Raw genomic sequence first — 27,974 nt, 5'->3', positions numbered from 1 at the left:
AAAAAGGTTTATTAGTCCTTGAGGACTGGTAGCCTGAGTGGTGATGGTAGGCTCATGAGGAGGGCAGTGGGAAGTAAACTGCCACCCTAAACGATGCTAAAATCTGCTGCCAGTCCCAGCAGCTTCAAGGGATCTCACATGGGGACTTTCCCTTCAGAAGCGGCAGCGTAGTGGCTGTTGCCAGCACCCAGTGGAGGGAAGGGTGCTCACCAGCCCAGCCCTCACCACTGACACCACTGGAGCGACCCCATCCCCACAGGAGCAAAGCCGGGCAGCGCTGAGCTGCCCGCGCGGGGGGAGCTGGCTGACACAGCCTTTGGCAGGCAGAGAGGAACACTGTGTCAGGTGCCTGGTTCACACCCCCTCAAAAATTGTGCACCTGGGGCCATGGGCCCTTGGCACTCCCCACACCTTGCTCTTGGGGTATCCGTCCCCTTTGCACAACCAAATTTCACATGGATTCTTCAACAATGCTGGCACAGCCATTTCATCGAGGAAGAAGAGGGAAGCAGAGAGATTTAATTCGCTCTGCTGAGAAACCTGCTGCCACCTAGCACAGATTATTCCATGAGGACATCTGACCAGTTTCTACCCTGGTTGGTTGTTATAAGATCAATAACTGTAGTTCTGAGCTTGCTTTACCTCTCTCCTCCCTTCCCATCCCCTTTTCCCCTTTTTAGTGTGTCCCCTTCCGTACAGCAGGCTAGAGGGCAGGAACTGCTTGGGGGTTTAGTTTGGTTTTGTGATGTGTAAGCCACTCTGGGAGCCTTTGGGGTTGAAGAGCAAATGCTTTAAATCACCAGCTCCACTGTCTTGGCTGTTGGCGCATCCTGGACGCCTTCCCTGGCATTTACAAACTCCCCTCATCCTCTGCTGCCCCCCCCTTGGGGAAAAAAGGCTTGAAAGCAGCATTCTATTACAGCCAATAGAATTGGCTCCCTGGTGTGTGCTTGGTTGTGGTGTAATTGTGCTGCACACAACAGTTTCTGCAGTTTGCCAATGTGCCTAGGGCTCCAGAAAGCTTGGTGACCCCTGCTGTGAATGAATGAATGAAAGAATGAATGAATATGCAGCCTTGCTTCATGCTAAAAGGCTTGATGACTTGGGTCCAGTTTTATACAGCCAGCTTTTCTGATTTATGCCTGACTATTGATTTTTCTTTTAATGGAAGAAAAAGAAATAGTGTGCCAAATAAAAACTGCAGTATTGGCTCAGCAAACACTCTAGACCTTTCCTCCCCACCCCACTCCACCCCAGCACGGGCCTAGGATGCAGTAAAAAATGGTGCCGGTCAGGGTTTTATCTGGCAAGGAATTCCTAACTGGGAACCATTTACTCTTGAGAAAGAGTAGGAAATGATGTCTGTCTTTTTCTTATTGTGTTTTTAACAGCCACACAACCTGCAGACATTGAACAAATCTTGTTTACCTAGCAAAGAAATGCCCTTATCCAACTCTATTCTGCACCACCACCCTCAGAAGGGAGAGACTTGCTGCACTGAAATTTCACGGAGGGTGCCACCTGATGCACGCACACACCCAAGAGCAGGTCTAACCAACTCTGTGGACCTTGTGAGTAAACATGCAAAGGACCAGGCTGAAGAGGTCACTCTTCACTGTGGCAGCAGGGAGGTCAATGCAGAGCACATGCTTTGTATGCAGAAGGTCCCAGGCTCAATCTCTGGCCTCTCCAGGCAGGGAAGAGGAAGACCAGGACATTGGCAAGATACTGCCAGTCAGTGGCTTTGACTGCACATGCAGCCACACGCCCTTTTACAAACCACCAGCAGGGTTCCCCTAGGCTTAGTCCTGGAGCCTGTCCTTGCTAGAGTTTAAGACAACCATCATGTGCAGAGTTCCTTGGCCACTGACCAGCTTCCATACACCTAGCCTTAAGGGAAGATATTTCTATAGTAGGTTGTAAACTGCTTGAGCTCAAGAGAAGCAGAGCAGAAATGTCACTCTGCGTAACACAGGTACAGAAATAGCAGCAATTCTAGGCAGCCGTGAGCTTTGTTCAGCACCTGCCATGGTAGAAACTCTTGCCAACTTCCTCAGGTCTTTTCCCCAGGTGTAAGACTTGATCCTGAGCCTGCTGGCTTGGAAATAAGTCCTGAGGAATTAAATGATATTTACTCATATACTTATTATGGAGTATCATTGAACACAGTAGGGCTGACATCTGAAGAAGCAAGCGTCAGACAGGGAAGGGCCATAGCTTAGTGGTGGAGCATCCGCCTTGAAAGCCAAAGGTCCCAGATTCAACCCCCACATCTCCAGGTGGGCCTGGGAGAGACCCCTGCCTGAAACCCAGAAGAGCTACTGCCAGTCAGGGCAGAGAAGCCATTTCAGTGTAAGGCAGTGCCCTCCACTCCTTTGACTGCCTGCCAGTTTAGTACACACATGCAGTGTTAAGTTGTGGGTGAACATATCAGACGACACAGCGATTCTTCAAACAGCTCTTGTTTATTCACAGGCCAGAACAGAACTGAACAGCAAACAGCTCAGCTGGCCTGCTTTTATAGGCAGCCAGCTGTCAACATTGTAGCAACCACAACCCAGGGTTTCCCGCCTAAAGTAACTGACATGGACCTGAGTGAAAACTATCTACACGATACTCCTGGTGGGCAGGGTGAGAACTTCAATACATAAGACCCCTCCCCACCGAGATAAGGCATTAGTTACAATCATAGTGGTTCCATTACATACAGCAATACAATACCGGTTTCAGTAAGGCACATAAGCATATTAATTGACCCTGTTCACCATACAGCTTTACATGTGCAGTTTGTCCAGTGAACATAGTCTTTTAAATATGCTGGGCACTTGGAAACCCTACTGTATTGCCGAGGGCCAGTACCAGAGTCCAGGTGGCCACCCAATTCTGCCTGCGACTGTGGTGCGACCAAATGTGGCGTTGAGCCCGAGTTCACTGGCTCCGCTGCTGTCGAAGGAACCGCTGCGAGTGGACTCAGCGGACGGTCAGGCACGGCGATGGTCACCAAAATGGCTCGGCTTGACTCCATGCCCTCAGTTTGTGAGGAAGATGTAGGTGGAGCCTCGCCTTCAATTAACGACTGCTCCGGAGCTGGGGCCACAATTGGGGGCACAACGGTAATGTTCAAATCCCCAACCCTGCACCTTAGCTGGTCTATGTGCCGGCGCCAGAAGTGTCCGTTCTCGAGTGCCACCTGGTACGAACGGGGCCCTGTGACTCCCACTACCATGGCTGGCACCCAAGGAATGTCCCCCACAAAGTTCCAGGCAAAAATCTGATTCCCCTGGAATAAAGGACCGTGGCGTGTTAGTACAGCCCGGGGGCTCGGCCACACCAAAGTCTGGGTGTAGCCAGTCAAGCCAGTCAGGGCTCCACCCTGTGGCTGCATGAGAGGTGATGTGCTGCACGAGCAAGTATTCAGTGACCCGCTTGTGCCAGTCCCTCTGTTCCAGGCACACCAGTGCCTCTTTTGCTGAGTGCACCATTCTTTCTGCCTGCCCGTTGCTGGCCGGGTGGAATGGTGCCGTTAGGGCATGGCGGATGCCCAGCCCCAAGAGGTACCTTTCAAAGGTGCCCGATATGAACTGAGGTCTGATGTCTGAGATGAGGACATCAGGACACCTATGAGTTGCAAACAGGCCCCGCAGCACCCAGATGATGGCTTCAGTATTGGTGGAGGAGCATCAGGGCCACCTCCAGCCATTTGGAATAGGTATCCACCACTACCATAAATAATAATAATAATAATAATAATAATAATAATAATAATAATAATAATAATTTATTATTTGTACCCCGCCCATCTGGGTGGGTTTCCCCAGCCACTCTGAGCGGCTTCCAACAAAGATGAAAGATACACTAAAATGTGTATCTTAAAATAAAGGCTCAGCCATGAAAGGGGCCGGCAAGATCGATGTGTACCCTCAACCAGGGTGCCTTGGGCATCTCCCAGGTGTTACCCTTAGCTGCTGGCGGTGCAGGTCTCGACTCTTGGTGTGCTTGACAGGAGGCAACCCACGAAGTGATGGCATCGTCCATGTTAGGCCACCAGACATAACACCGAGCCAACGCCTTCATTTTGACGATCCCTGAGTGGCCGATGTGCAGAGCCTCGAGGACACGTTGGCGGAGTCTTTGGGGAACCATGACTCGGTCTCCCCACAGTAGGCAGCCGTGATGAGCTGAGAGCTCGTGCTGTTTGGTTACAAACGGCTGGAATTCTGGTGCGAAAGACCCTTCCAGCCACCCCCTCCACACCCAGTTCTCATTTGATGGTGCGGTCCTGGGCAGATGCGGAGGCTACATAGGCAGCCGATACTGGCGCTGCTGGGAGGTCCTCAATTAGGAGGAGTGATGAAGCAGGAGCCAGGTCTTCCACAAGCGCTGGAAGAGGGCAACGACTGAGAGCATCGGCATGGCCCATCAATTTTCCAGGGCGATGGACGAGCTGGTAGCTGTAAGCTGCCAGAAAGACAGTCCATCGCAGCATGCGTGGTGAGAGGACTGGTGGAGTTGGTCAATCACCAGGGAGGAGGCCCAGGAGCAGCTTGTGGTCAGTAATGAGATCGAAGGTTCTCCCATAGAGGTATTTGTGGAACCTCTTTACTCCAGCCACAAGTGCCAGTGCCTCCTTGTCGAGCTGGCTGTAATTCCATTCAGCTGGAGACAGCGTCCAGGAAAAATAGGCAAGCAGTGCTTCCCTACCATCTGGAAACCGGTGACTGAGGACGGCGCTGATGCCAAAGGGCGAGGCGTCACAGGCGAGGACAAGCGGCCTGGCTTCACTGTACTGTACCAGCACACTGTCCGATGGGAGGAGGGCTTTGACTGCGTTGAAAGCCGCTGTTTCCCGATGACCCCAGGACCACGGTACCTATGTGCTGAGGAGGCGGTGTAGAGGCTCAGCTAGTGTTGCTTTGTGGTGCAGGAACATGTTGTAGAAGTTCAGCAGCCCCAGGAACACCTGCAACTCCACATTGATTTTTGGAATCGGGGCCTGCTGAATGGCCCAGATCTTGGATGCCATCAGGTGAAGACCGGAGGCGTCGATAAGGTTGCCCAGCTGTGGAACGGCGATCTGGCACCTTTCTTTTTTCACCTTGAGCCCGTTCTCCTGGAACCTGGTCAGCGCAGCGCGGATGCGCTCGAACAGCTGCTGATTTGAGTCTGCGGATACCAAGACGTCATCAAAATATGGCACCATGCCCGGAAGCCCCTGCAGGAGACGCTCCATGAGGCTTTGAAAGATGCCAGGAGCCACACTCACTCCGAACTGCAAACAGTGGCACTGGAACGCCCCTCGGTGGGTGACGATCGTCTCAGCTTCAGCAGTGGCGTCATCGACAGGCAGTTGTTGATAGGCTTGGGCAAGGCCAGTTTAGTGAAGACCTTACCCTCACCCAGGGAATGCAGCAGGTGGTGGACAACGGGAACTGGGTAAGCGTGGTGCTGAAGTGCCTTGTTGATTGTGCACTTGTAGTCGGTGCAGATTCGTACCGATCCGTCTTGCTTGACGGGCGTGACGATGGGGGTTTCCCACTTGGCGTGGTCAACCGGCTCCAAAACTCCTTGGGTAATCAGCTTATCAAGTTGTTCGTCCACCTTAGCCTTGAGAGCAAACGGGACCCGGCGTGGCTTTAGTTTGATGGGGGCAACTTGTAGAACTAGGCTGAAGGAGATGGGCGTGCCTGTATATTGACCCAAAGTGCCGTCGAAAACCTCACCAAAGTCTTTGATTAGGCCATCAACCTCTGCGCCGGAGATGCAGTTGATGCTGGTGACTTCCAGGCCAAGGGCATCAAACCAGTCTAGCCCTAGGAGGCTAGGCTGCTGGCCTTCAACCACCACCAGTCAGAGCAGGCCTGAAAAATTCTTGAAAGCGACCCAGAACCGGCCAACACCTACCACAGGGATGTAGTTTCCCTGGTAGTCTCTCAAATGTATGTGGTTTGGGCCAAGTTGCCTCTTGGACAGCTTGGGCATGAGTCTTTTGATGGTGCTCCAGGATATGACGGACAAGGCAGATCTCCATGTCCTTCGATGAGCATGGTGACGCATAGGCGAGTCGGTTTGGCCAATCATGGTTCCGGATGGGCAATGGCAGTTGGTGAGGGCGAAACAGCTTCCCTTGGCGGACCGGGGGGAAGACTTGGACTTGCGAGATGGCAAAGGGGGGGTGTTGGACGGAGCCGATCAACAGACCTTAGCGATGTGGCCCCTCCTGGAGCATCGCCGACAGATGGCGTCTCTGAACCGACACTTGGCACGAGAATGGTTGCCTCCACAGCTGGCACATTCTGATTGGCCTGTGGACTTCTGTTTGAACTTCCCTCGCTCCCGCTTTGTTGCACGTCATCGTCTCCACTGGAGGATGCCTTGACACTGCTGGCCTCTTCGTGATGCACTGGAACTGGCTTCCTAGCAAGGCTGCTGGCCTTGTGGATCTCCTGGGCGGAGCGTTCAGCAGCTTCCGAGGCCACGGCCCCCTCAATGGCTTTCTGCAGTGTGAGGTTTGGCTTGGCAAGGAGATGCCGTTGCAGACGGATGTCCTGGACCCCACAGACGATTCAATCCATCAGGGCATTGTCTAAGTCTCGGAACTCACAGTGCATTGCAGCCTGTCGGAGGGTGGCGGTGTAGTTGTTAATTGACTCCCCCTCTGCCTGGTTCCGGTGGTAGAACGCATGGCGGGCAGCAATCTTGGAAGACTTTGGCGCGTAGTGGTTGCGGAGCTTCTCTTGGATCGTGTCCCAAGGCTCTGCCTGGACTGCTAGAGGCGCAACCAATGCTTGGGCTGTCTCGAACACCTCAAGCCCCCAGAGACTGAGGAATAGGCCCCGCTTCCGCTCCTTTGATACTTCTGTCAGCTTGTTGGCTTGGAGGTAGCAGTCGAACCGAGCGAGGTAGGAGTCCCATGATACAGAGGCTGGGGCAAACGGCGGTAGAGGCACGAGTGAAGCCATGATTCTGATGCCGGCGTGGAGGCGATGGATGGAACACCGTGCTCTAGCCAGAACGGTCAGCTCTGAATTGGTTCTGTTCAGTGATTTTGCTCAGTGAGTCAGCTCAGTTCAGAGGGTGGCCGCATTTGGCTGTGCTCTGATGTCCATCAATCCCACCTTTGTCAGCAGGGTTAAGTTGTGGGTGAAGATAGCAGACGACACAGCGATTCTTCAAAGCAGCTCTTTATTTGTAAGCTGGAACAGAACTGAACAGCAAACAGCTCAGCCGGCCTGCTTTTATAGGCAGATGGCTGTCAACATTGTAGCAACTACAACCCAGGGTTTCCCGCCTAAATTAACTGATGTGGACCTGAGTGAAAACTATACACAGGATACTCCTGGTGGGTAGGGTGAGAACTTCAATACATAACCTGCAGCCTGATCCTAGACACGCTGTCTTGGAAATGAGATTGTTCCAAGCAAGTATGGCCAGGACTTCAGCCTTATGAGCTGCAATTTTACTTACCTCTTGCATTTATAACCCATCTTAGAGGGAGCTCAAGGTGACATCCTGTCCTTGCTTCTCCCTGCTCCTTTTGTCCTCTCAGCCACCTCGGGAGGTCGGCTGGGCTGAGAGCGACTGGCCCAAGGGGCGCTTGAGGGCGTGGGAGCCTCGCTCTCCTGGTTCTCCGTCCCACCTCTAGACTGAGCGGTCTTTGTGGGGAGGGAGGGAGATGGGAAGGCGGCTTCCCTTTCTTCGGAAGCTGCTCCGGGGGCCGAGGGGTCCCTGCTCTCCTGCCCCAAGTCCAGCCCAGAGGGAACAGTGACGCTTCGCAGTCAGACCTGCGCCGATTCGGGGGCTTCTAGGGGACTTCGGCCGGCCTAGGAGACGGACGCGCCTCTCCTCGCTACTCAGCGCTAAGTCCTCCTGGAGTCCACGGTGTTTACTCCCCGGTAAGTGGGGGGAGCCTCGCGGCCAGACTGGGGACAGGGGCTTCGTGGGGCCGGGCTCCGAGCGGCGGAGGCGGCGGCGCCGGAGGGGCGGCGGGCGGGGCGGGGGCGGAGCGAGGCTCCCTCGCGGCTCCGGCGCGGCGCTGCGGGAGCCACTCTTCGCCTGGGCTCCGGCTGCCTCAGCGAGAAGCCGCCGCCGCCGCCAGTTCGTGGCCCGCCGGGAGGAGGCAGCCCTTGGCCCGCCAGCCGCGACGGCCAGGCCAGTCGAGGAGAGCCGCCCAGCCGCCCATTGTTTCCCGGGGCCCGCGCGGCCCTGCCGGGCTCCCGCTCCGCCGCCCGGCCCAGGAGGGACCCAGCCCAGCGGTAAGTCGCTCCAACGCGGCGACGGCGGCGGCAGAAACTTTTCCCGGCCAACTTGGCGCTGGGCCGCCGGGGCCTCCCGGAGACGCGGATCCAGGCGCGGGCGGCGAGGGGGCAGCGGCGGGGCTCGGCCAGAAGCTGGCCAACTTCCCGCGGCTCGGCGGCTGAAGCGGGTCCGCCATCGCCCCCGGCGGCGGGCTCCCGGCGGCGGGGGGGGGGCCTGGGGCGAGCAGCCCGCCCTGGGGCTGCTTGGGGGGGCGGGATGGGAGGAAGCGGGCGCCGGGCGGCGGCGGGGGGAGTGCGGCGACTCGCCGCCGCCGGGGGAGCGGAGCAGGCTTGGCCGCCTCGCGGTCGCTGTGGACTGAGCTGCGAGCTGCGCGGCCGCATCCTGCTGGCTGGGAATCGGCGCTGGCGGCGGATCAGCGCCCGACGGGGCCGGGGAGGCAAGGGCGCTCTTGGCACGCTCAGTCGACCTGCGTTTAGCAGCTAAGCTGGTTCTGGGGATCGACTTGGTACGTTTTGGTTTTTAGGCAAACCCCTTTATGGGCGACCTGGGAATCCGGGCGCCTGCCCGCTGAAGCCTTTGCTTTAACCCCCGAATCCCGACCCCTCGCGAAAGCGAAGTCGGCATGAGGAGCTGCCTTGGCTCGCGGTCTCAGCTTGAATTGCCGGCCTTCTCTCTCCGCTCTCAGAATGAAGATTGTACGCTCCTTGAGGGCAGAGAGTGTTCTCTCTCTTGCCGAGCATCAGGCAGCGGATGGGTAGTTGCGGCTGAGTGGTAGTTATTCTGAAATAACTCCTGTCTGCGCCAGAGCAAGCTGTGATCTTTTTGTGGCTTGTGTTTGGGTTGCCTAAGGATCAGCAGCAGGTGGGGGCCCCAGCGCTGCCACCCCGACATCCTAGGAATATCAGCTGCCCTCCCAGTCGCCAAACTGGAGAGCTGCAGGGTCTGTGGAATTGGGAGCTGGAATTGGGAGCTGGGGGCAGACCCTGAGGACTCTGCCCATCCTCCTGGGAAGCCAGGAGCTGAGCTTGCTTGTCCCTGTTGCTCAATGTGACTGTTGGTGCACCTTTTACACAGACCTAAGAAATGCTGTAAGCTGCCACCTGTTAAAGTTTGAAATCTATTTGCTCTGAAAGGTTGGGACAAAGGGTGAGGTGTGTGAGCCGGCAGGCATCCAGAATCCCTCTGAGATGCCTGTTTCTTACTGGGTTCCTGGGAAAAAACCAACCCCACACCCCGTCCTTTCCCTTATGAAGGCTGGTTCAGAGGAAGGAGCCCCGCTTCTCCCCTTGCTACTTTGCACCCTGCTTGGCTTGAAGGGGAGGGAAGACTGCTCTTGAGAGCCTCCTGGCATCTTAAAGACTAAGAGATTTACTTGTGCTGTGATCTTTTGTGGACTCCAGAGCTGCCTCCATTAGCCTTCTAGCTATGAGGCCTTCTCCTCCATTGGCAGCAGTGGGCTCCAGGGTGGGGGGAGCCCAAAGCCCCTAAATGTAGGAGCTACAGTAAGTCTGTGACATTTCTGTGCAATGCCCAAATGTGTTCAAGGAAAGTGCAGGGTCACCTCTTCTTATCTTGTGCACAGGTTTGGCTCTCATCCCAGGAGCTTAAGTTACAGTAAATCTGCTGAGGTACCGCTGGACTCTTAGCTGCCTGCGATAGACTCAGCGCAGTGATTCCTATGGAATTTGTTGACACAAACAGACTGAAGAGTGCCTGCTTTGGAGAGCTGACGAAACCGTATGTTGTGCAAATGAAAGCACATCTAGTCAAAAGTAAATCCTATTTAGTTCAGTGAGGCTTACTCTCTAGTTACAGGGCTGGGGAACCTTGGTCCCAAGCCAGATGTGGCCCTCCAGGTCTCTGTTTGGCCCTTACAATTCTTCCCAGGTCACACGCCTCCAGCCATATTCCACACCCTCCTTGAATGTTTTCCCCAGGCTAGAATGTGTCCTTGACCTCTGGTGGGTGCATAGAAACTTGGCTAGCCTACAAAGTTAGATTTTTCTTCCCGTTTTTGCCTCTGACTCTGCCCACCACTGCCATGTGGCCCCTAGAAGGCTGACCAGGAGTGAATGTGGCCCTGCAGCTGTAAAAGATTCTCTTCCATTGCTTTCCTAGCATGTCCAGGAATTCAGCTGCAAGCTGACTTCCACTGCTATGGAAAGCAAAAAAGATGAGCCTTCAGAGCACATCCTGGGACAGCCATAGTGCAATATAATAACTATGATTGTTCTTCTTTGAACGTTTATTTCTTGCCAACTGTGTGTTATGAGCTGGCCAGAATGTTGATACAATGGAATTCATGCCCAGAAGGACTTAAGAGATGGCAAGTGCCTAGCAATTGAGAGGCAGCAGGGTAAAGCCTTTTGGGACCCTGGCACACATTTGCAAAACTGAGCAACTGCTGAAACAGCCCACCACCGTCTGTTTTGTTGGCTACAATGAATGCTGCTTTTAAGGGTGACCTTGTGGGTGCACCTCCACCTGCAGGTGACTCATAGGCAACCCCTAAGACAAGTTTGTTTTGTGGAATGCTCTCCAGAGGTTGGCCTGGCACCTTCATTATATATTTTAGGTGCCAGGCAAAAATGTTCCTCTTCAACCAGGCCTATCCTACAGCTTTTCAAAGGTGGGCTTTTTGTTTTGGTTTAATTATTCACTTGTGTTTTATGTTGCATTTTATTCTTTGAACCAGCCGCGGATCTCTTGATGAAGGGCAGTATAGAAATGTAATAATAAAAAAATTCTGTCTCCAAATGGTGGTGCAGGGAAGAGCCAGTCACTAAATGGTGGCAGGTAGAAGCAACCTTTGGCACAACTGATTGGCAAGTCCTGCCATCTCTTTATGCTCTGTTAACCTGTGGATTGTTAGAAAGTGCTAAATTCCTTGCTGCAACATTTTCCTTATGGCAAGGTGTTCCAAAGCTCAACTTTCATCAAGTTAAAGATAGACATTTATTTTGGAGGTATTGTGACGTACGTAGCCTCCTTATTGTAGGCAGAAGTTCTTGATGCAGAAGCTCAGTGTGAAGGAGTGTTCCTTTCTATTTTCCCCTTTCCAGCCCCACTTGACTTGTGCCTAATTCCATCTCCTCAACCACCAGATCCTGTCATCCCTTGTCCTCTGAAAGCCCCCTTCCTTTCCTACCCCAGTTTATTTAATATGAAACAATAACAACAGCAACAACCTGTTATCTTGCTCTCTTATTCCCTTCTGACTCTTCCCCTCATGGCATGGCCATGGGGAAGGGCAGGCGGGGGGGGGGGCTATGGCCCCAAGGCCTACCTGAAATTGGTCCCAAGCCCACTCTTAGGGAAACACTGGCCAGGGACGCATTTTCACAGCTGTGACAGCCAAGTTCCCAAGTGATGCTAAATTTATTACAGAACTATATGCATCTGGGAAAGGGGTCGGATAATTCTGGTCACCTGACTGGTGTCCCAAGAACAAAGTCCCCCTTTGGGGATAATTAGGAAAGGTTGATGCATCTGAAAGGGAATATATTGGAGAAATAGAAAAAAGCAGCTGAAATGATCATGAGGCTGGAGCAATTCCACTTTGAGGAAAGGTTGCAATGTGTGGGTCGTTTTAGCTTTGGGGGGCAGAAAGATGAAAGGGAGTGGGAAGACTTCAGTGCCAGATAAAACCCTGTGGAGACCCCATGACAGTCAAAATCTTGGGTGGGGGGACTCTCTAGTGGGATAACACTGAACTAAGAAAGCTTGATTGTAATTTTCTTTCAATACCAAATCAATATTAGTTTGATCTGTTGTCATGGGGCCCCTAAAAAGTTTGGGGCCCATAGGCCAGTGCCTACTCTGCCTATTTGGTAATCCAGCTTGGGGAGACACAGCTCAAGGGTCCTTGCACCAGGTGCCATGATGGGCACCAACTTAGATGGCTTTTATGCAGGATTAGACGGATGCATAGAGGAAAGGGCTGTCAGTGGCTGCTGGTCCTAATGGCTCCAGGATCAGCATCCCTGAGTAACGGCTTACTAGAGGAGAGGAATATCAGGAGAGGCCTGGGGCTCCCCATGGGCCGTGGGGCAAGGGGGACTAGGGAGGCCTTTGGTGTGTGAGAGCCGAGCTCTTGCTATGCTCTGAAAGGAGTTGGCTGTTCCTGGCGAAACTGCTTGGCGTTGTTCAGGGGTGGGGGATTGTTCTCTCCTTGACAGGATGGCACTTTTGGCTTGATGGGAATTTTCAGTTCCTACTGTTTCTGAGCTGCTTTTCTTTGTGAGCTTCCCACTTGATGATTCAGAACGGTGACTTGTGTGTGAATGAGCTATCACAGATCAAGCATCCCAAGAAAAAGTTTAATGGCTTCATGCATGGCCTCAAAAGCAGGGCTTTTCAATGGAATCATTTCACATGTTCAGCATGAGTGGATCAGTGGTCCTGCACCTTGACTAAGCAGGAAGTGACTCTTGCACGACAAATAAGGTTAAGTGTGAGTTAAATACTTGGCAGAGATTTTTCTCAAGTTGTGTTGGCCTTGAATTCAAGAGTTTGAGAACCAGGACTGTTTTACAGTGAGGGATAGCTAAAACTGGTATGTGTTTCAAACCTGCAAGCTTCCATCCTTTGTCAATGTGCAATTTAATTTTTATTCACTGCACATATCCCTCCAGCCCTAAATGGCTATTATACAATCCTGGGAACTCTTAAGGAAAGATTCCAAATACCACCAGTTCCTAACCAGATCATAAATACACTCCCTAGAAATTTATCCCATTGATACTTCTATCTTGAAAAGGTGGGAACAGACCAAATGATAATTGGCACTTCTTTTGAAGTTTGGCATTCTGTAACTGAAGAGTATTTCTTGGAACATATTACAAGACCTATAAAAGACATAATTCTGTTGTTGCATTGTTCAGCCAGTTTTGATTTGTTCACTTCTGTTTAAACTGAACCCATCTAAATCTTAGAACCATGGAATTACAGAGTTGGATGGGACCACAAGGATCATCTAGTCCAGCCGCCTGCAATGCAGGAATCTTTTGACCAACGTGGTACTTGAACCCACAGTCCTGAGGTTAAGAGTCTCATTCTCTACCAACTGAACTTGCTTGACCAGTGTTGAGATTTTCCTGGGTTTTCTTTGACTTATCCAGCATGGCTTAAGGGATGAAAGTTCAGCCACTGGGAATTGAGGGTTGTAGGTTCTTGGCAGATTTGTGAAAAAGGTTTGTGTATTTTATACCTACCTCTGAGTAAGGGATGGGGAATTTGTGGCCCTGCAGATGCACTTGGGCTCCCAACTTCAGTTAGCCCCACCCTGTGCCGCAGGAGCAGTCAGTCAACTCTTTATTAGCAAAAGCACAACCTCCACAGAGTTGGTTCAGTGTTAGACCTACTGGGCACACAGTTCACACTCCTTGGGGTTTTACTCCATGAAGATCAGTTGCCTAGACTGAAAGTTCCAACCTCCCCACAGCCAGCTAAGACCCCTCCTCTCCAGGGCTTTCCCCAAGCAATCGGAGACTATGCCTGTGTGCAGCCAACCTCTCCTCCGCCCTTTTCATACTTCTTCTGGTTCTGGGAGACAAGGGGGGAGGGGAGCCTGTCGCAGCAGGAGACAGAGACATCTGTGAGTCTTCACCAGCCTGGCTCATCTCTGCCTCTTAGTCTCCCTCTTCCCATGCTTCAGCTTCTGCCTCTGATTCTGGACAGACTCTCCCCACTCACTCAACCCGGTTCCCTCTTCAGCTTCCACCACCTCTTCCTCCCAGTCTTCTTATCCCTCTCACCTCTCATTGTTGCCTTACCCCTACTCCCTGGTCTCTGAGCCGTCTTCCCTTGAGGGTTCCCCAGCTGGTTCCTCCCAGCATTTCTCTGTGTCCAACCTGTCCGTGACAACCAGCATGGCCAGTGGTCACGGATGATGGGAGTTGTTCTCTAGCAACATCTGGAGGGCACCAGATTCCACATCCCTGCTCTAGGACTTCAGCTTCAGTTGTTGTGTAATTGTGCCTTGCGAAAAAGGAGAATATTCAGCTGCTACTTTGCAATCTAGATTATCCCAGGGTGGATGGTGCTCTGAAAGAGCCACAGCTGCCCCAGATGTATCAAGACTATTAGAAGGTAAAGATGAAGAGGGACCCCCTGTGGCAATGAGAGGGGTGGGCACAGAGTGGGTGACCTGCATAGAGAGAGTGTCCTGGGATGGGGAGAGAAAAGGGCTAAAGGTTAACAGATGGTTGGGCAAAGAGAAAAGAGAGAACTAGAGAGGGAAGAGGACGTTAACAGAGTGGGCTGAAAACAAAAACACTGGGTTAAGAATGTGACCAAAATGCCTTCATCTGGCACATTGGTCTAGGAGTGTGGTCCAAGGGTGGTTAGGTGGCTATGCAGTTAGATATTGGGGGTAGAATTCTGAGCCATTTTGCTTTGTGTGAATAAGATCCTTTGGATTTCTCTTATTACAATCAACCAAGAGTTTTGTGGCACCTTAAAAACTATAAAATTTATTATGGCATTAGCTTTGGTGGACAAAAGTCCCTTTCATCAGATGCATAAAATTCAAGAATATTGGCGACATCGGATGAAGTGGACTGTAGTCCTTGACTACCCACACACCCACTGGGCATTAATTCACAAACTAGTCTGTTGTGGCAGAAATGTCTGTACCACAAGAAGCAAGAACCAAATGTCTCTCTGATTCTCAAGTTACCCCTTCCTAGAAGAGGCTGCCTGCTCTGTAGGAGCGGCTCTGTCTGCCTCCCTGCCAACCTCTGCAGGAGGCTGGCAATTGTGCCGCTGGTGGTTGGGGTTTGCAGCTCCACCTCAGACAGCCCTGCTTTAACCACTACACTGCTCTCTCCCTTTGTTAGAGACAGGCCTTAGAGGTGGGCATAGCGGCCTCAATAATTTCCTAGCACTTTGTGTGAATGTGAGAGAGATAAAAAGTGGGTGTACATGTCTAGGCTTGGGACTTGTCAAGAACAACTCAGGGGTCTTTTGGTGTAGAAAAGCAAACCAACAGGGAGTTTTGGAGAAATGTCAATACAGTGGTACCTCGGGTTAAGTACTTAATTCGTTCCGGAGGTCTGTTCTTAACCTGAAACTGTTCTTAACCTGAAGCACCACTTTGACTAATGGGGCCTCCCGCTGCTGCCGCACCGCCGGAGCATGATTTCTGTTCTCATCCTGAAGCAAAGTTCTTAACCTGAAGCACTATTTCTGGGTTATTGGCGTCTGTAACCTGAAGCATATGTAACCCGAGGTACCACTGTATTCACACTACGATTCTACTCTGCTCTTAAACCACATTGACTGCTGCGACGTTGCCCCCATGGAACTCGGGGAATTTTAATCTTGTAATATTAGTGGAAGTTTGGCACTCCTTGGCAAGCCCATCTGCCAGGAAGCCTTGTTGCCTGAAGTGTGTAGTGCTGGCAACTTTCTTCAGAGAGCTTCACTTTGGGGATGAAGTCCCAGTTGAAAACATTGGCTTCCTTCCCATGTAAATAAGTTTGGGATTATGGTAAAAATGCTTGTTGTGTTTTTAAGTTTTCAAAGCACTTAAGTACAGCAACCCTGCAAAGTAGGCCAATATTATTCTGATATGTGGAAGCTTGCCTAAGCCCACCTATGAGCTGGATTGCAGGTAGGGGACTTCCAAGCTGAGTAATTGCCAGGGAAGCCAAAAAGTTGGGGCAGTAACTGTCCAACCCCAACCCTTCCACATTGATTTGTCTGCCTTGGACTTTCTGCACATTGAGGGTGACTCTGGGGAGCGATCTCTAAGATGCCCATCACTGTCTGCACCCAAACATATTATGCCTTCGTGAAGCAAACTCCGTGTAGGACAGGACGGGGCAGACTTCAGGCTTGAGACTTCTACTAGATTTTTTTACAAGAACCCCAAGGCCCAACCAGGTGTAAAATAGTGATTTGTGTGCAGTGCGGAGCATAGAATCGAGGAGCAGAGTGTTCATCCCCATAAATTTCTTTTAATACCAGAACTCAGCTCAGTTTCTTTCTCATCTTACTCTGCTTCCAAGAGCCTGATTTAAGAGCCTCAAAAAAGTAGTAGTAGAAAAAGTCATATTTGTTGTTAAACTGCTGGGAGTGAGAAAACCATGGCTGATCTTCTGCAAATCACCCAGAGATCTATCCCTGATCCCTGCCCCCCACCCCGCCCTGGAATGCTCCCACTTTCCTCTGGACCTGTGGATTCCAGGGACAAGCTGTCTTTCAGAGAACCTTGCCTGTCATTATGGATCTGCTCACTGAGAACTGCAAAGCTTCATTGGAACTGCAGAGTTCCCAGGAACGCCAACGAAAAAACAGCGAGGGAGCATGGGAAAATAACTCTCCTGGTGGCCGGCAGCCTGCGGCCATTTCGCTCCCAAACGTGATTAAGATGTGAGTGTTGGGCGAAGGGTAGGGAATAAAGAGCTGCATTTCTGGCCTTCAATGTTGGAACTCACCTCTCGTGCCTTTGGTCAGAAAGGGGGTCGACACATAAGTCCCATGGAGAAATTGCTTCTCTCTCTCTCTCTCTCTCTCTCTCTCTCTCTCTCTCTACATATATATATGCCAGAATCAGCCCCACAAGGAGAGAAGATTTGAAACACATCGTCTGACTTGAGCAGATGGATTTCTGTGGACCTTTTGCTTCCCTCAGATTTAGTAGATGTAAACGATCAGGGGAAGTAAGAGAGGAATGGGGAGCTTGCCAAGCCTTGACTGTGTCAAGGTCTCTCACATACTTCTTTGGCAGGAGGCCATTTCTCTCCACTGCCCCACATGAGCACTTTGCTTCTGTAACGGGGGGGGGGGGGGACTTTGGCATGCATTGGTGCCCCTACATTGTCGTCTTCAGAGAGGATTAAAATACATCAAGACAGTCGCTGACTGGAATGGAAAGAAGCCTCCGCTTGGGAACAAGACTGTGGGCTGGGGAAGAGCCCTCCATTACGTGCAATTCCTCTTCCAAGGAGGACAGGGCCTGGCTCTGCTGAAGAGGCCTTTCTTCCTTTCAGGAGAGACAGGATCTTTATCAGTCTCCCGTAGATCAGGATCATCTGTCCATTTTTTAAAACTGAAGCTGATTCAAAACGTCTTTTGTGGATGAACCAAGCAGGTGGCCATTTGGATGGCATTAATGGCAGCAGAGTGGGAGGCGGTCATGGGACACAATCCTGCCGTGCAAGCCCCTTTGGGATGAGCAGGATGAGCTCTAGAGCACACGGAAGAGGAAGGCTCTGAATTGGGCTTTCTGTTAGGAGGAGGAGAAAGCAGGTGGGTGATGTTTGGGATCCCTCTCCCCAGTCGTCTTCTGTGCCAGCCAGTTGCGTCTGCGGCCTGTGAAGAAGAAGAAGAAGAAGAAGTCCCTCCACTGCAGTGGGTGGGCAGTTTTTTGCCCCAGGTGTACCTGAGAGCTGATTCTAACCACCTGCTTCTCTGGCTTCCCTCTCTTCTCCCACAACTTCCGTTGCACCTGGCCAGCTGGGGAACAGAAGGTGCAATCCTGACGGGATGGGCTTCACTTGTGCAGGCTCGTGGGTATGGGGAAGATAAATATTTGGTCCTCTAGGCCAGGCCTGTCCAGCGCCCAAGAGACTGTGATCTACTTCTATAAGTAAACTGGCAGTGATCTACCCATTGTCATTGAGGATTGACCACAGTTGTTGAGCTTTTTTTAAGGGAGAAAAACGCTCACCTCAAACTACACCACTTACAGACGCACGCAGCAATGAAGGCAATAATCAAATTCACCAACGCAAAGAGAGAATGACAAACTCCACCCACTTCACACAACGGAGGAAGTGGGGCAGAAACTATCATTTCGCAGTTTTCATCAGCCAACGGTCAATACGGTTCCCACAATCGACCAGGATCAACAGGGGGTCTACCTGTTGATCGAGGTTGACCAGTTGAACTTGACTGCTCTAGGCAAGAAATGTCCCCACCCCAGCACATGCGAAGCCACCTCGGCTCTCCCCAAGTGGCCCAGAGGTCTTTAGCTGGCCACATGGCTATACATGGCAGACCCCATGTGCTGCGGCTGCTTTGGGGGAGGTATCTGCTGGTCATTTATATATATATATATACACACACACACACACATATATACACATACACACACACACACACACTTGTCTCTTTTTTCAGGTTGTACAGTCTTTCTTACAAATCAGTTACATTTGTTGTGAGACATGAGTGCTGAGTACAGTATTCTGCTTGTGCTCTTGGTCTGCCTGCTAGGTGTGAGTCTGCAGCGCTGGGAGGAGGCTGCTGCTTGCTTTTGCATACCTGGATGTTGACTTTTCTGAATCTGCTTTAACCATTAATTTGTGTGTTTCCTTCCTCTGTTCCCAGTGTAATTAAATAGGTTTTATTTAAGCAAATTGTTTCTGGCCTGACATGTAGAGGTGCACAAAGCTCTCAGGGAGGATTTTTTCTGCCTCTAGTTTTTAAGTGATCTTGTTAATTGTTGCATAAATTATTGGGCGTGCAGTCTGTTAAAGGCTTGAGTGGGAAATCTAGTCTAACCTTTTGTGCATGGAATGAATTCAGCAAGTATGTAAATGACTGCTTCTGTGGTGTTCTACTGTTATCATTTCTAGTTGACTAGGAAACCTTTGTTAACTGGTAAGGAGTGGCATATTTTTTCAGGTTCCTAATGAGGATTGGTATAGCATAATTGCTATAAGACTGAGATATGGATCAAGGGCCAATGTTAAAAACTCAGATATATAAGCTAGGCGCCAAATGCCTCCTTAAACCAAGGTTTCAGCTGTCGAAACACAATGTCTCGTTGCCATTTTGGGGCTAGATGGCTCTAAAGTCTTATTTTTCCAATGACGGACTAACTGTGATTGAGTCTCAGTTGAACACCTGGATAGTTCAGATGACTACCTTGAGCTGGGTTAAGCATTTTGAGAACTTAAAAGAAGAAAGGTCCCTTAATCTAGGGGTTGTCCCTGGATGAAGTGATTCAGATGTCACCTCTGTCACAGACTCACTCACTAGGTGCCCTTAAGTAACCAACTGTCTCTCAAAGGCCTGGAAACGATGCCTTATGAGGAAGGGCTAAGGGAGCTGGGCATGTTTAGCCTGGAGAAGAGGAGGTTAAGGGGTGATATGATAGCCATGTTCAAATGTATAAAAGGATGTCACATAGAAGAGGGAGAAAGGTTGTTTTCTGCTGCTCCAGAGAAGCGGACACGGAGCAATGGATCCAAACTACAAGAAAGAAGATTCCACCTAAACATTAGGAAGAACTTCCTGACAGTAAGAGCTGTTCGACAGTGGGATTTGCTGCCAAGGAGTGTGGTGGAGTCTCCTTCTTTGGAGGTCTTTAAGCAGAGGCTTGACAACCATATGTCAGGAGTGCTCTGATGGTGTTTCCTGCTTGGCAGGGGGTTGGACTCGATGGCCCTTGTGGTCTCTTCCAACTCTATGATTCTATGATTCACTCTCGCTCATCTTAAGACAGGGGCAGGGGCGTAGCAAGGGGGTTGTGGTAGCTGCGGTCCGCCCCGGGTGTCCCCACTGAGGGAGGGAGTGACTAAATTGTGGGCGGCACTCACTGCGGGGCCTGCCTGAGCCATGCATCTCTCTTGGGAGTGACGCGGTGGGTTGAGTCCCCGCGGGCTCTGTGCTGCCCAAATGGTCCGCCTGCCGCCTCCCCCTCAGCTGTAGGGCGGCTGAGTGGGAGGAGGCAGGCAGACTCCTTGGAGGTCCTGCAGTGCCCCCTTGGGTGGCTGACCCCTCCCCCGGTCACAGGGTATGCACGCTGCCCGAGGCGCCTGATCGGCTTGCTTTGCCGCAGGTCAGGGGATGGTGATAGCAGTGACCTACCCTACAGGTTTGCTGTAAAGATTACAAGTGGATGCACCCTTCTTCAACCTGGTGCCATCCACGTGTTTTGAACTACAACTCCCATCAGCCCCAGCCTGCCTGGAACTTTTTCCAGTCTGGGGTTTTTCATTGCCACAGCCGGGGGTCCCATTCCAGGGGTGGGAAGAAGCAAATGAAAACTTTGCAGAGCAACAAATGCATCTCTTGCTTTGGTTCAGCCACACAAGTGTCGGAGGTTTCTCCACCTGGTTCAGCCAGAGGAAGGACACCTTCCCGAGAGTTTGGGGAGAGGGCCAGTGGGTGGTGTGGTCTGGCGAGAGTGCGCAGAGCCAGACAGGGAGGCCTGGAGGTCTGCATTTGGCCTCCAGGCTGATGTTTGCCACCCCTGCTCTTCTTGGGAAAGGGGAAATAAACTCTGTGCCTGTTCAGAGGGACAGTTCTTTTGGAGACATTCTCTGATTCTGTGAGCTTAGGGAAGAGTCCCTGTCAGTGGCTTTTAAGGATAAACCCCGTCCTCAAATCAAGGGTCCCCTGTGCCAGCCTTCCCCCAACTGATGCTGGGGTGCCCAGACCCTGTTTGTGGGCTTCCCACTGCTCAGATGCTTTCAGACCACCACTTCTTCATTCCCCACCATTAGAACCGCAGCTTGTGCCTCATGGGAATTGCAGTCCCAAACATCTGTCGGGAGGCTGCATGGTTGGAGGAGGTTAATCTACAGTGTCTCTCTTTCACCCGCCCTTCTTTCTGCCTCAGAATAGTCCTGGACGTTTTTTTGACCTGTGGTAATTGGCATGGCCTGATTTTAGGCTTCCTGTGGGTCTGTTTGGAAGTTGTGTTTTTAGCACAGTGTCACATAGCTGAGCCCACGGAGCCGGCGGGTGACATAGGAGGAGGCTGATGGTGAGCTGAAGTTTCCATTGCAGCTGAATCACCCAGCAGCTTCTCTTCGATTTATTTTCCCCCTCCTCCCGCTGTGTGAAATATGGAGAGCTAATTCTGTAACCAAACAAAAGCAAGCCTCAAGGCTGTTTGTGTTCAAGGTACACAGTTGGGGTGGGGAGGAGTTGGCAACAGACGTCAGCTGGATTTATCCGTTTTATATTCCTGACTTTGCACTGGAGCATCTGAAATGCTCTTTTTGTGTAGGTTGGACCTGCCGGCCCCGAGTTCAGCCAAGACTCTGCTCTGCTCCAGGGAAAGTGCCCCAAGGCTTCCTTGGTCTGTAGCAGAAGCTGCCCAGAGTGACTTGGACAACCCAGCAGATGGGCAGGGGACAAATAATAACATTATTATAGTATTATTATTAGGGAACCCTGTTGAACTCGGGGGCCATATTACCTTCTGAGCGGCCTTCCCAAGGCAGCAAGTTGGTGGGGGGCAGGCCAGGAGGCAAAGCAATGAATGTACAGGTTCCTTTTGACAGTGGGTTGGTTTCTGCACCTCATCCTGACAAGAAAGAGTAGTTATGAGAGTCAAGGGATGTAGATCATAGAATAGAGTTGGAAGAGACCACAAGGGCCATTGAGTCCAACCCCCTGCCAAGCAGGAAACACCATCAGAGCACTCCTAACATGGTTGTCAAGCCTCTGCTTAAAGACCTCCAAAGAAGGAGACTCCACCACACTCCTTGGCAGCAAATTCCACTGTCGAACAGCTCTTACTGTCAGATGGGAAGGGGGTGTGGCCTGGGGAGCGTCCCAGCGGCCAAAGAGGCCCCCCAGTCTCAAATGGCTTGGGAGCCAAGTTCCTTCATGACTCCTTCCTGCCACTGCCAGCCTGGGCTTTGAGATCTTCTGGGGAGGACATTTGTGTAATTCTGTTGAGGAGCATAACCCATGTCAGTGGCATGAGGAAGGGCCTTCTTTGCTCGGGCGCCCCGTTGGTGGAATTTTGCCATAGAAGTCTAGCCTGTGTGTCTCTCGTCCAGTTTCAGGTGTGGTGCAAAGGACCACCCACCTGCCAATCTCATGACTTCATTCAGGCTTCACTAGGGCAGGGTGATAAATTGATACATTATCCAAAACCAGTTTGAAGTCCATATCAGGATATTGGTTTCATAATATTTCACCTGGCAATATATCGCGAATCATGATGTGTGTGTGTGTGTGTCCTATGCAAAAATCCCAATGTGGGAGAAACTGTGAAACCAGCCAATAGCTTCATCCTTATTTCAGACATCATGATATATCGGTATATCACACTGTTTAGCTGGTGATATAGCATGATGTTGAAAACCAGGTATTGCCCAGCCCTAGGCTTCATGTGATGACTGCTGCTGTCCCCTGTTCTCCGGGGAAATGCTTGGGCTGCTTCAAGCAGCACTTTAAGCAGCATATAATGCTTTTAAATGAATGAATGTAAAAGTGTGCCTGGAGAAATCGACTATCCTCAAGTCCCTGTCATGTGGAAGATGCAGCCTGTTTCCTGATGCTCCAGAGGAAGGAGATTCCAACTACAGTGGTACCTCCGTTTATGAACAGTCTAGTATACGACCAGAAATGATTGTGATGATGATGATGATGATGATGATGATGATGACGACGAATGTACTCTGTTCACAGGTGCACTTCCGTTTTGAATGCCACACTTCCGTTGTATGGCAGCGGAGAAGGGGGTTGTCATGGCATCTCCTGCAGCTGCGAGGGAGAGAGTGGCGAGCCCGCCAACCAGATCTTTTGAGATCTCCCTCTCGTCAAAGCAGCTCAGCTCCAGATCGCTGAGGGGACACTTCCCTCCCAAGCCTCTGCAAAGATTGCTCTCCTCCCTCAGCGGCAAGGTTGGTGGGCTTGCAACTCTCTCCCTTGCAGCTGCAGGAGGAGAGCAGTCCCTGCAGGGGCTTGGGGGGGAAGCGCCCTCTCAGCAATCTGCAGCTCAGCTGCTTTGACGAGAGAGAGGGGGGGGGCTGGCTTGGGCAGGGGGAGAGAACTTTTGCCTCCCTTTGCTCCCTCCCCCCCGAAACTCTCCTCTCCTGCATCCAGTTAGCCATCTCCTTCCCCACACGCACCCCATGCGCGCTCCTCATCCCTCCAGTTTGAGTGTTTCCACACACCCCTTAAACTTCCCCCTCCCGTCTTGTCCCTCCAATGGCAGTGGGTAGATCACTGCCAGTTTTTGATACTGGATAATAGATTGCAGCCTGGTTTACTGCTTTCATTTTATGGATCAATTGTCTCATTAGATAGAAAAATTCATGTTTTAGGGGTTGCTTTTCATCGTCTGGAACGGATTAATCCATTTTCCATTACTTTCTATGGGAAAGCACGCCTTGGTTTAAGTCCGCTTTTATTTAAGACCGGACTTCCGGAACGGATTAAGGTTGTAAACCAAAGTACCACTGTAAACAGGAAGAACTTTTGGGCCGCAAGAGCCATTTGACCGTGGAACAGACTCCCTTGGAAGGTGGTTGGCTCTCCTTTGTTGGAGGCTTTAGTTGGGATTTGCAGGGGGTTGGACTAGATAACCTGTGGGCCCCTTCCATCTCTACTGTTAAAGGATTCTGTAAGCTTTTGTCAAACCTTTGTTTGTTCATTTATTTTTATCCCACCCTTCAATCATATACCCGGGACAGTTTACAATGTGGGGTTCCCCAGGGCTCGATTTTGATCCCCTATGCTGTTTAACATATGCTGTTTAGCCACCCAGAGTGGCTGGGGAAACTCAGCCAGATGGGTGGGGTATAAATAATAAATTATTATAAATTATTATTATTAACATCTGCATGAAACCGCAGAGTGGGGTCATCCAGAGTTTTGGAGTATGTCATCAGCAATATGCTGATGGCACATAGCTCTGCTTCTCCTTTACACCTGCAGGTGGGGCTGGGGATGTCCTGGACCTTTATCTTGTCTTGGTCACGGACTGGATGAGAGCCAACAAATGGAAGCTCAATCCAGTTGAGGCACTGAGACGGAGGCCCTCTTAGTGGGTGCTTCCCTAGACCAGATGGCTGGGAGGTGGCCTGCTCTTGATGGGGTTACACTCCTCAGAAGGAGCAGCTTCGTAGCTCAGGGGTGCTCCTGGATGCGTTCCTGTTGCTCGAGGCTCAGGTGGCCTCAGCGGCGCAGAGTGGCACACCTGCTGTTCCTAGAACGCTGTCCTATCTGAAACTGGTCTAGTATGTTCATATCCCCAAGGAGCTATGGGAACTGTAGTTCTATGAAGGATAGATAAGAATGTATTCTGGGAAAGAATTAGGAGTTTGGGGGCAAGGTGCCATCACTATGCTGATGACGGGGCTCTGTCCGTAACATCTTCATCATCATCATCATCATCAATTATTTCTTCTTTGGTGATTGCTTGTAGCCAAGTAAGATTGTCTTCCATGAACACGGTCTTAACAGTGAGTCCGTAAGTGACTGTGGAGGCCAATTCTGGATCCACATGTCCTTCCATAGTGGAGACATAGGTTTCTGGGTAGGAGTTGATCATGGTGTGGATTTGCCAAGCATGCCTTCCTCTTAGCTAATTTCTCCCTTTCGCCCTGAGTTCGAGCATTTTCAAAAGAAGAAGAAGAGGAGTTTGGACTTGATATCCCGTGTTTCACTCCCCTTAAGGAGTGTGAAAGCTGCTCATAATCTCCTTTCCCTTCCTCCCCACAGCAAACTCTCTGTGAGGTGAGTGAGGCTGAGAGACTTCAGAGAAGTGTGACTGGCCCAAGGTCACCCAGCAGCTGCAGGTGGAGGAGCGGGGAAGCGAACCTTGTTCACCAGATTATGAGCCAGCGTTTCCCAGTTGTTGGTGTTTATACTAAAGTTACCAGGCATCCCCATTTCCCAGGGACAGTCCCTGGATTTACAAATCAGTCCCCTGACAAAATCCATTGAAGCTGAAAAGTGTCCCCGGATTCATTGAAAAAAAATCTGGTAACCTTAGTTTATACTACATTTTTTAGGATTTGGCTTGAGAGAGTGTTTAAACCTCTTTTGTTGACCACCAGCATTACGCTTTCCATTTTTAAGTTTGGAATAGTGTAGTTGCTTTGGAAGATGATAATCAGGCATCCGCACAACATGACCAGTCCAACAAAGTATATTATTTATACCCTGCCCATCTGGCTGGGTTTCTCCAGCCACTCTGGGCGGCTTACAGCATATCTAAAAACAAAATAAAAACATAAAGCGTTAAAAACCTCCCGATACAGGGCTGCCTTCAGATAAGAATAAGAATAAGAACTTATTATTTATACCCAGCCCATCTGGCTGGATTTCCTCAGCCACTCTGGGCAGCTTCCAACAAAAGATTAAAAATACATTAAAACATCAGTCATTAAAAACTTCCCTAAACAGGGCTGCCTTCAGATGTCTTCTAAAAGTTGTGTAATTCTTTATCTCCTTGATATCTGAAGGGAGGGTGTTCCACAGGGAGGGTGCCACTACCAAGAAGGCCCTCTGCACAGTTCTGACTCAGGACATCTGACTCAGGAATGGCCATGCAGTTCCTGGGTCAGTGCTTGATGAGATGGATGAGGGCAAACAAGCTGCCCTTGAATCCTGGCAACACAGAGGCCCTGTCAGTGAGTGGTTCTGGTGTCTCAGAAATCGGTCAGTTGCCTATCCTGGGTGCGGTTGGACCCCCTGAAGGAGCAGGTTGGCAGTCTGGGGATGCTTCTGGATCACCCAGGTAGACTTAGTGGCTAGAAGTACCTTTTACCATCTGCTACGACTCTTCCTGGATCAGGAAAGGTAAGCATGGGTTATTTCAGGATTTCATTACTGCAACACACTCTGTGTGGGGCTTCCCTTGCACTTGTTCCAGAAACTGCAGTTAGTGCAGATTCCTGACAGAAAGGAGACCTTCTCCTCATACAATATGACACCAGGGCTCAGAGACCTGCTTGCACTGGTGGCCAACTTGCTATTGGGTCAAGTTCAAGGTGCTATAGTTAGTATATAAAGCCCTGAAAAACATGGGGCCAGTCTACCTCCTTCCCCCTATGTGTGTCTGCTCGACCACTTTGATCTGTGCAGAAGCTGGCACTGTTCTAGGTGCCACATAACACTCCTCCTGCATTCATAAGAAATCCATCTTTTTGTGTGGCATCACCTTCACTATTTTGGTGCCTGATAATAACTATTGTTTAGACCAGCCTAGCCAGATACGTAGAATGTTAACGTATGTTTTCATCTGTTTTTACTGAAGACTTTAAATATTTTTGAATGTTTTAAATACAGTGGTACCATGGTTGTCATATTTAATCTGTTTGACTCCTGGAACCATTCGAAAACCAAAGCACAGCTTCCAATTGGCTGCAGGAGCTTCCTGCACTCAATCGGAAGCTGCGTCGGAAGTTCAGCTTCCAAAAAACGTTCACAAACTGGACCACTTCCGGGTTTGCGGTGTTTGGGAGCCAATTGGTTTGACAACCAAGGTACCACTGTAGTTGCCTTTTAACTCTTTTTACTCATGATTTTATTATTTTTGCAAACTGGGTTTTTGCAGTGAAACAGTATATAAATTTTATTAATTAATAAAATAAATAAAATGAGAATCTCCAACGGAGAATCCCTGGCACCCCTGCAAAACTTGCGATGAGAGGCCTGTGTGTCGGTTCCCTTGTGGGCTACCTCCGTCTCCAAGCCCACACAGGGCCTGGAATGATGTGGCTCTAGTATTTTTAATCCATTTCCTGTGTTTGTTGTTGAACATCCAGGGAATACCGTGCTATGCAGGAGCAAGGTGCGTTGCTGTGCATGTGTGCTTGCCTTGGTGCTTCATCCATGTGCCAGTGGGTTGCACATCCACCTTGTTTCGTCGCATTGGGACAGGCAAGGGGAGAAGCTGTTGTGGCCCATTTCTGAGCCAGCCTGTGGTCTTCTAAAATGTCTGCCTAACCACTGAAGTCTTTTTTAACAAGGGGAATGTGCAGGGCCTGGGGGTTAAGGGAAGCTGGGGGGGAGCAGCAGGCAAGATTCCCACTCGTGGGAGGGAGGGAGGAACTGACTGGCCGCTGTGTTTGCACTCCATGCCCCTCTGAAAGGAACAGTCATGCTCTACAGGTGTATATATAAAGGCTGTGTAAACACCAAGAAGAGCTGCGCCTTCATGTGCCCACAAGCCTCCTCTGAGTTCCCTTGCCCTTCTGCAGAGCAGGCTGCGAGGAAGGGAGGGGAAGCCACACTCCGCACTGACCCGTGAGGGGTCTTTGTCCCCAAGTGGGGGCCTCCTGCCCACTTCCACCCCACGTAGTACTGCCTTTTGAGGACAGCAGAGTTAAGTCAGCTAATTGGGGAGAAACGGACACCTCAACTGAAAAGATGCCCCCAGATTAGTCTTAAGGGCTATCTTGTTTGAGAGCTAGAACCTATAAATGGATAAATATGCCAAATGGGTTGTGGGTTTTTTAAGTGCTCTTTTTCAGAGTAACCTCGCAAACTGGTTTACATAGAAATATTTAAACAATTAGGAACCATTAGAAAACTAAATTACAAAGCAGCCAAGAGAAGATGCAAGGCGGATGGGGCGTTGAAAATGAGCCTGTCCCCCTTTAAGGGTGAGATGGCTTGTGCTTTAGTAGATGTGGCGGTGAGGGGAGAGACTGTACTGGGAGCAAGATCGCGAACAAAGCATTCTCGAGAAGGCTGAGCAGTTCTTAGATGAAGGCTGCCAGGGCATGCATGTGTCATCGAATAACTTTTCTTCATTTTTCTTTAAATTACCCCCACCTTTTCTCACGAGTAAGTGCCTTAATCAACTAAAGCACATCAGCTGATGTCTTTAATCAGGTGGCAAATGGTGGTGGTTGATGCACAAGTTGCAATCCATGCTATTTTTAGCATTGCTTGCCACCTTGAAGGCTACTTTTGGGGGAAAGCCAGCATAGAAATTGTTTGCATGGGTGGAAGATGGTTGCAACCCAACCTGCACAATCTCCCCCACCTGCAGCCTCAAGTGGAATAGT

At 50.6% G+C, this 27,974-nt stretch overlaps 2 protein-coding genes and 1 long non-coding RNA gene across 6 annotated transcripts in view; 1 reads left to right on the top strand and 2 right to left on the bottom strand.

The window, feature by feature from the left end:
* Positions 1-1,135: 1,135 nt before the first annotated feature.
* LOC128402431 (uncharacterized) lies at positions 1,136-1,691 on the bottom strand. The gene is made up of 2 exons (XR_008327691.1): positions 1,470-1,691; positions 1,136-1,428 (listed from the first exon to the last, which is right to left on the bottom strand). It is a non-coding gene; the product is annotated as an uncharacterized LOC128402431 (long non-coding RNA).
* Positions 1,692-5,113: 3,422 nt separating this feature from the next.
* On the bottom strand, positions 5,114-6,028 carry LOC128403162 (uncharacterized protein K02A2.6-like). The gene is made up of 2 exons (XM_053367821.1): positions 5,902-6,028; positions 5,114-5,777 (listed from the first exon to the last, which is right to left on the bottom strand). Exons 1-2 carry the CDS (start codon positions 6,026-6,028, stop codon positions 5,260-5,262), a joined length of 645 nt encoding a protein of 214 aa, XP_053223796.1. The 3' UTR covers positions 5,114-5,259.
* Positions 6,029-8,130: 2,102 nt separating this feature from the next.
* Positions 8,131-27,974, top strand: part of FGFR1 (fibroblast growth factor receptor 1) — a 115,395-nt gene continuing 95,551 nt past the window's right edge. For all 4 annotated transcript variants that reach the window (XM_053367605.1, XM_053367604.1, XM_053367603.1 and 1 more), the window contains exon 1: positions 8,131-8,252. The gene's annotated coding sequence lies outside the window, so the exon portion shown is untranslated. The remainder of the gene's footprint in view (positions 8,253-27,974) is intronic.

This window comes from Podarcis raffonei, chromosome 15 (assembly GCF_027172205.1).
Source record: "Podarcis raffonei isolate rPodRaf1 chromosome 15, rPodRaf1.pri, whole genome shotgun sequence".
Classification (NCBI taxonomy): Eukaryota; Metazoa; Chordata; class Lepidosauria; order Squamata; family Lacertidae; genus Podarcis; species Podarcis raffonei.
Note: the sequence above shows the minus strand (reverse complement) of the source record. Positions and strands in the feature narration are given on the sequence as shown.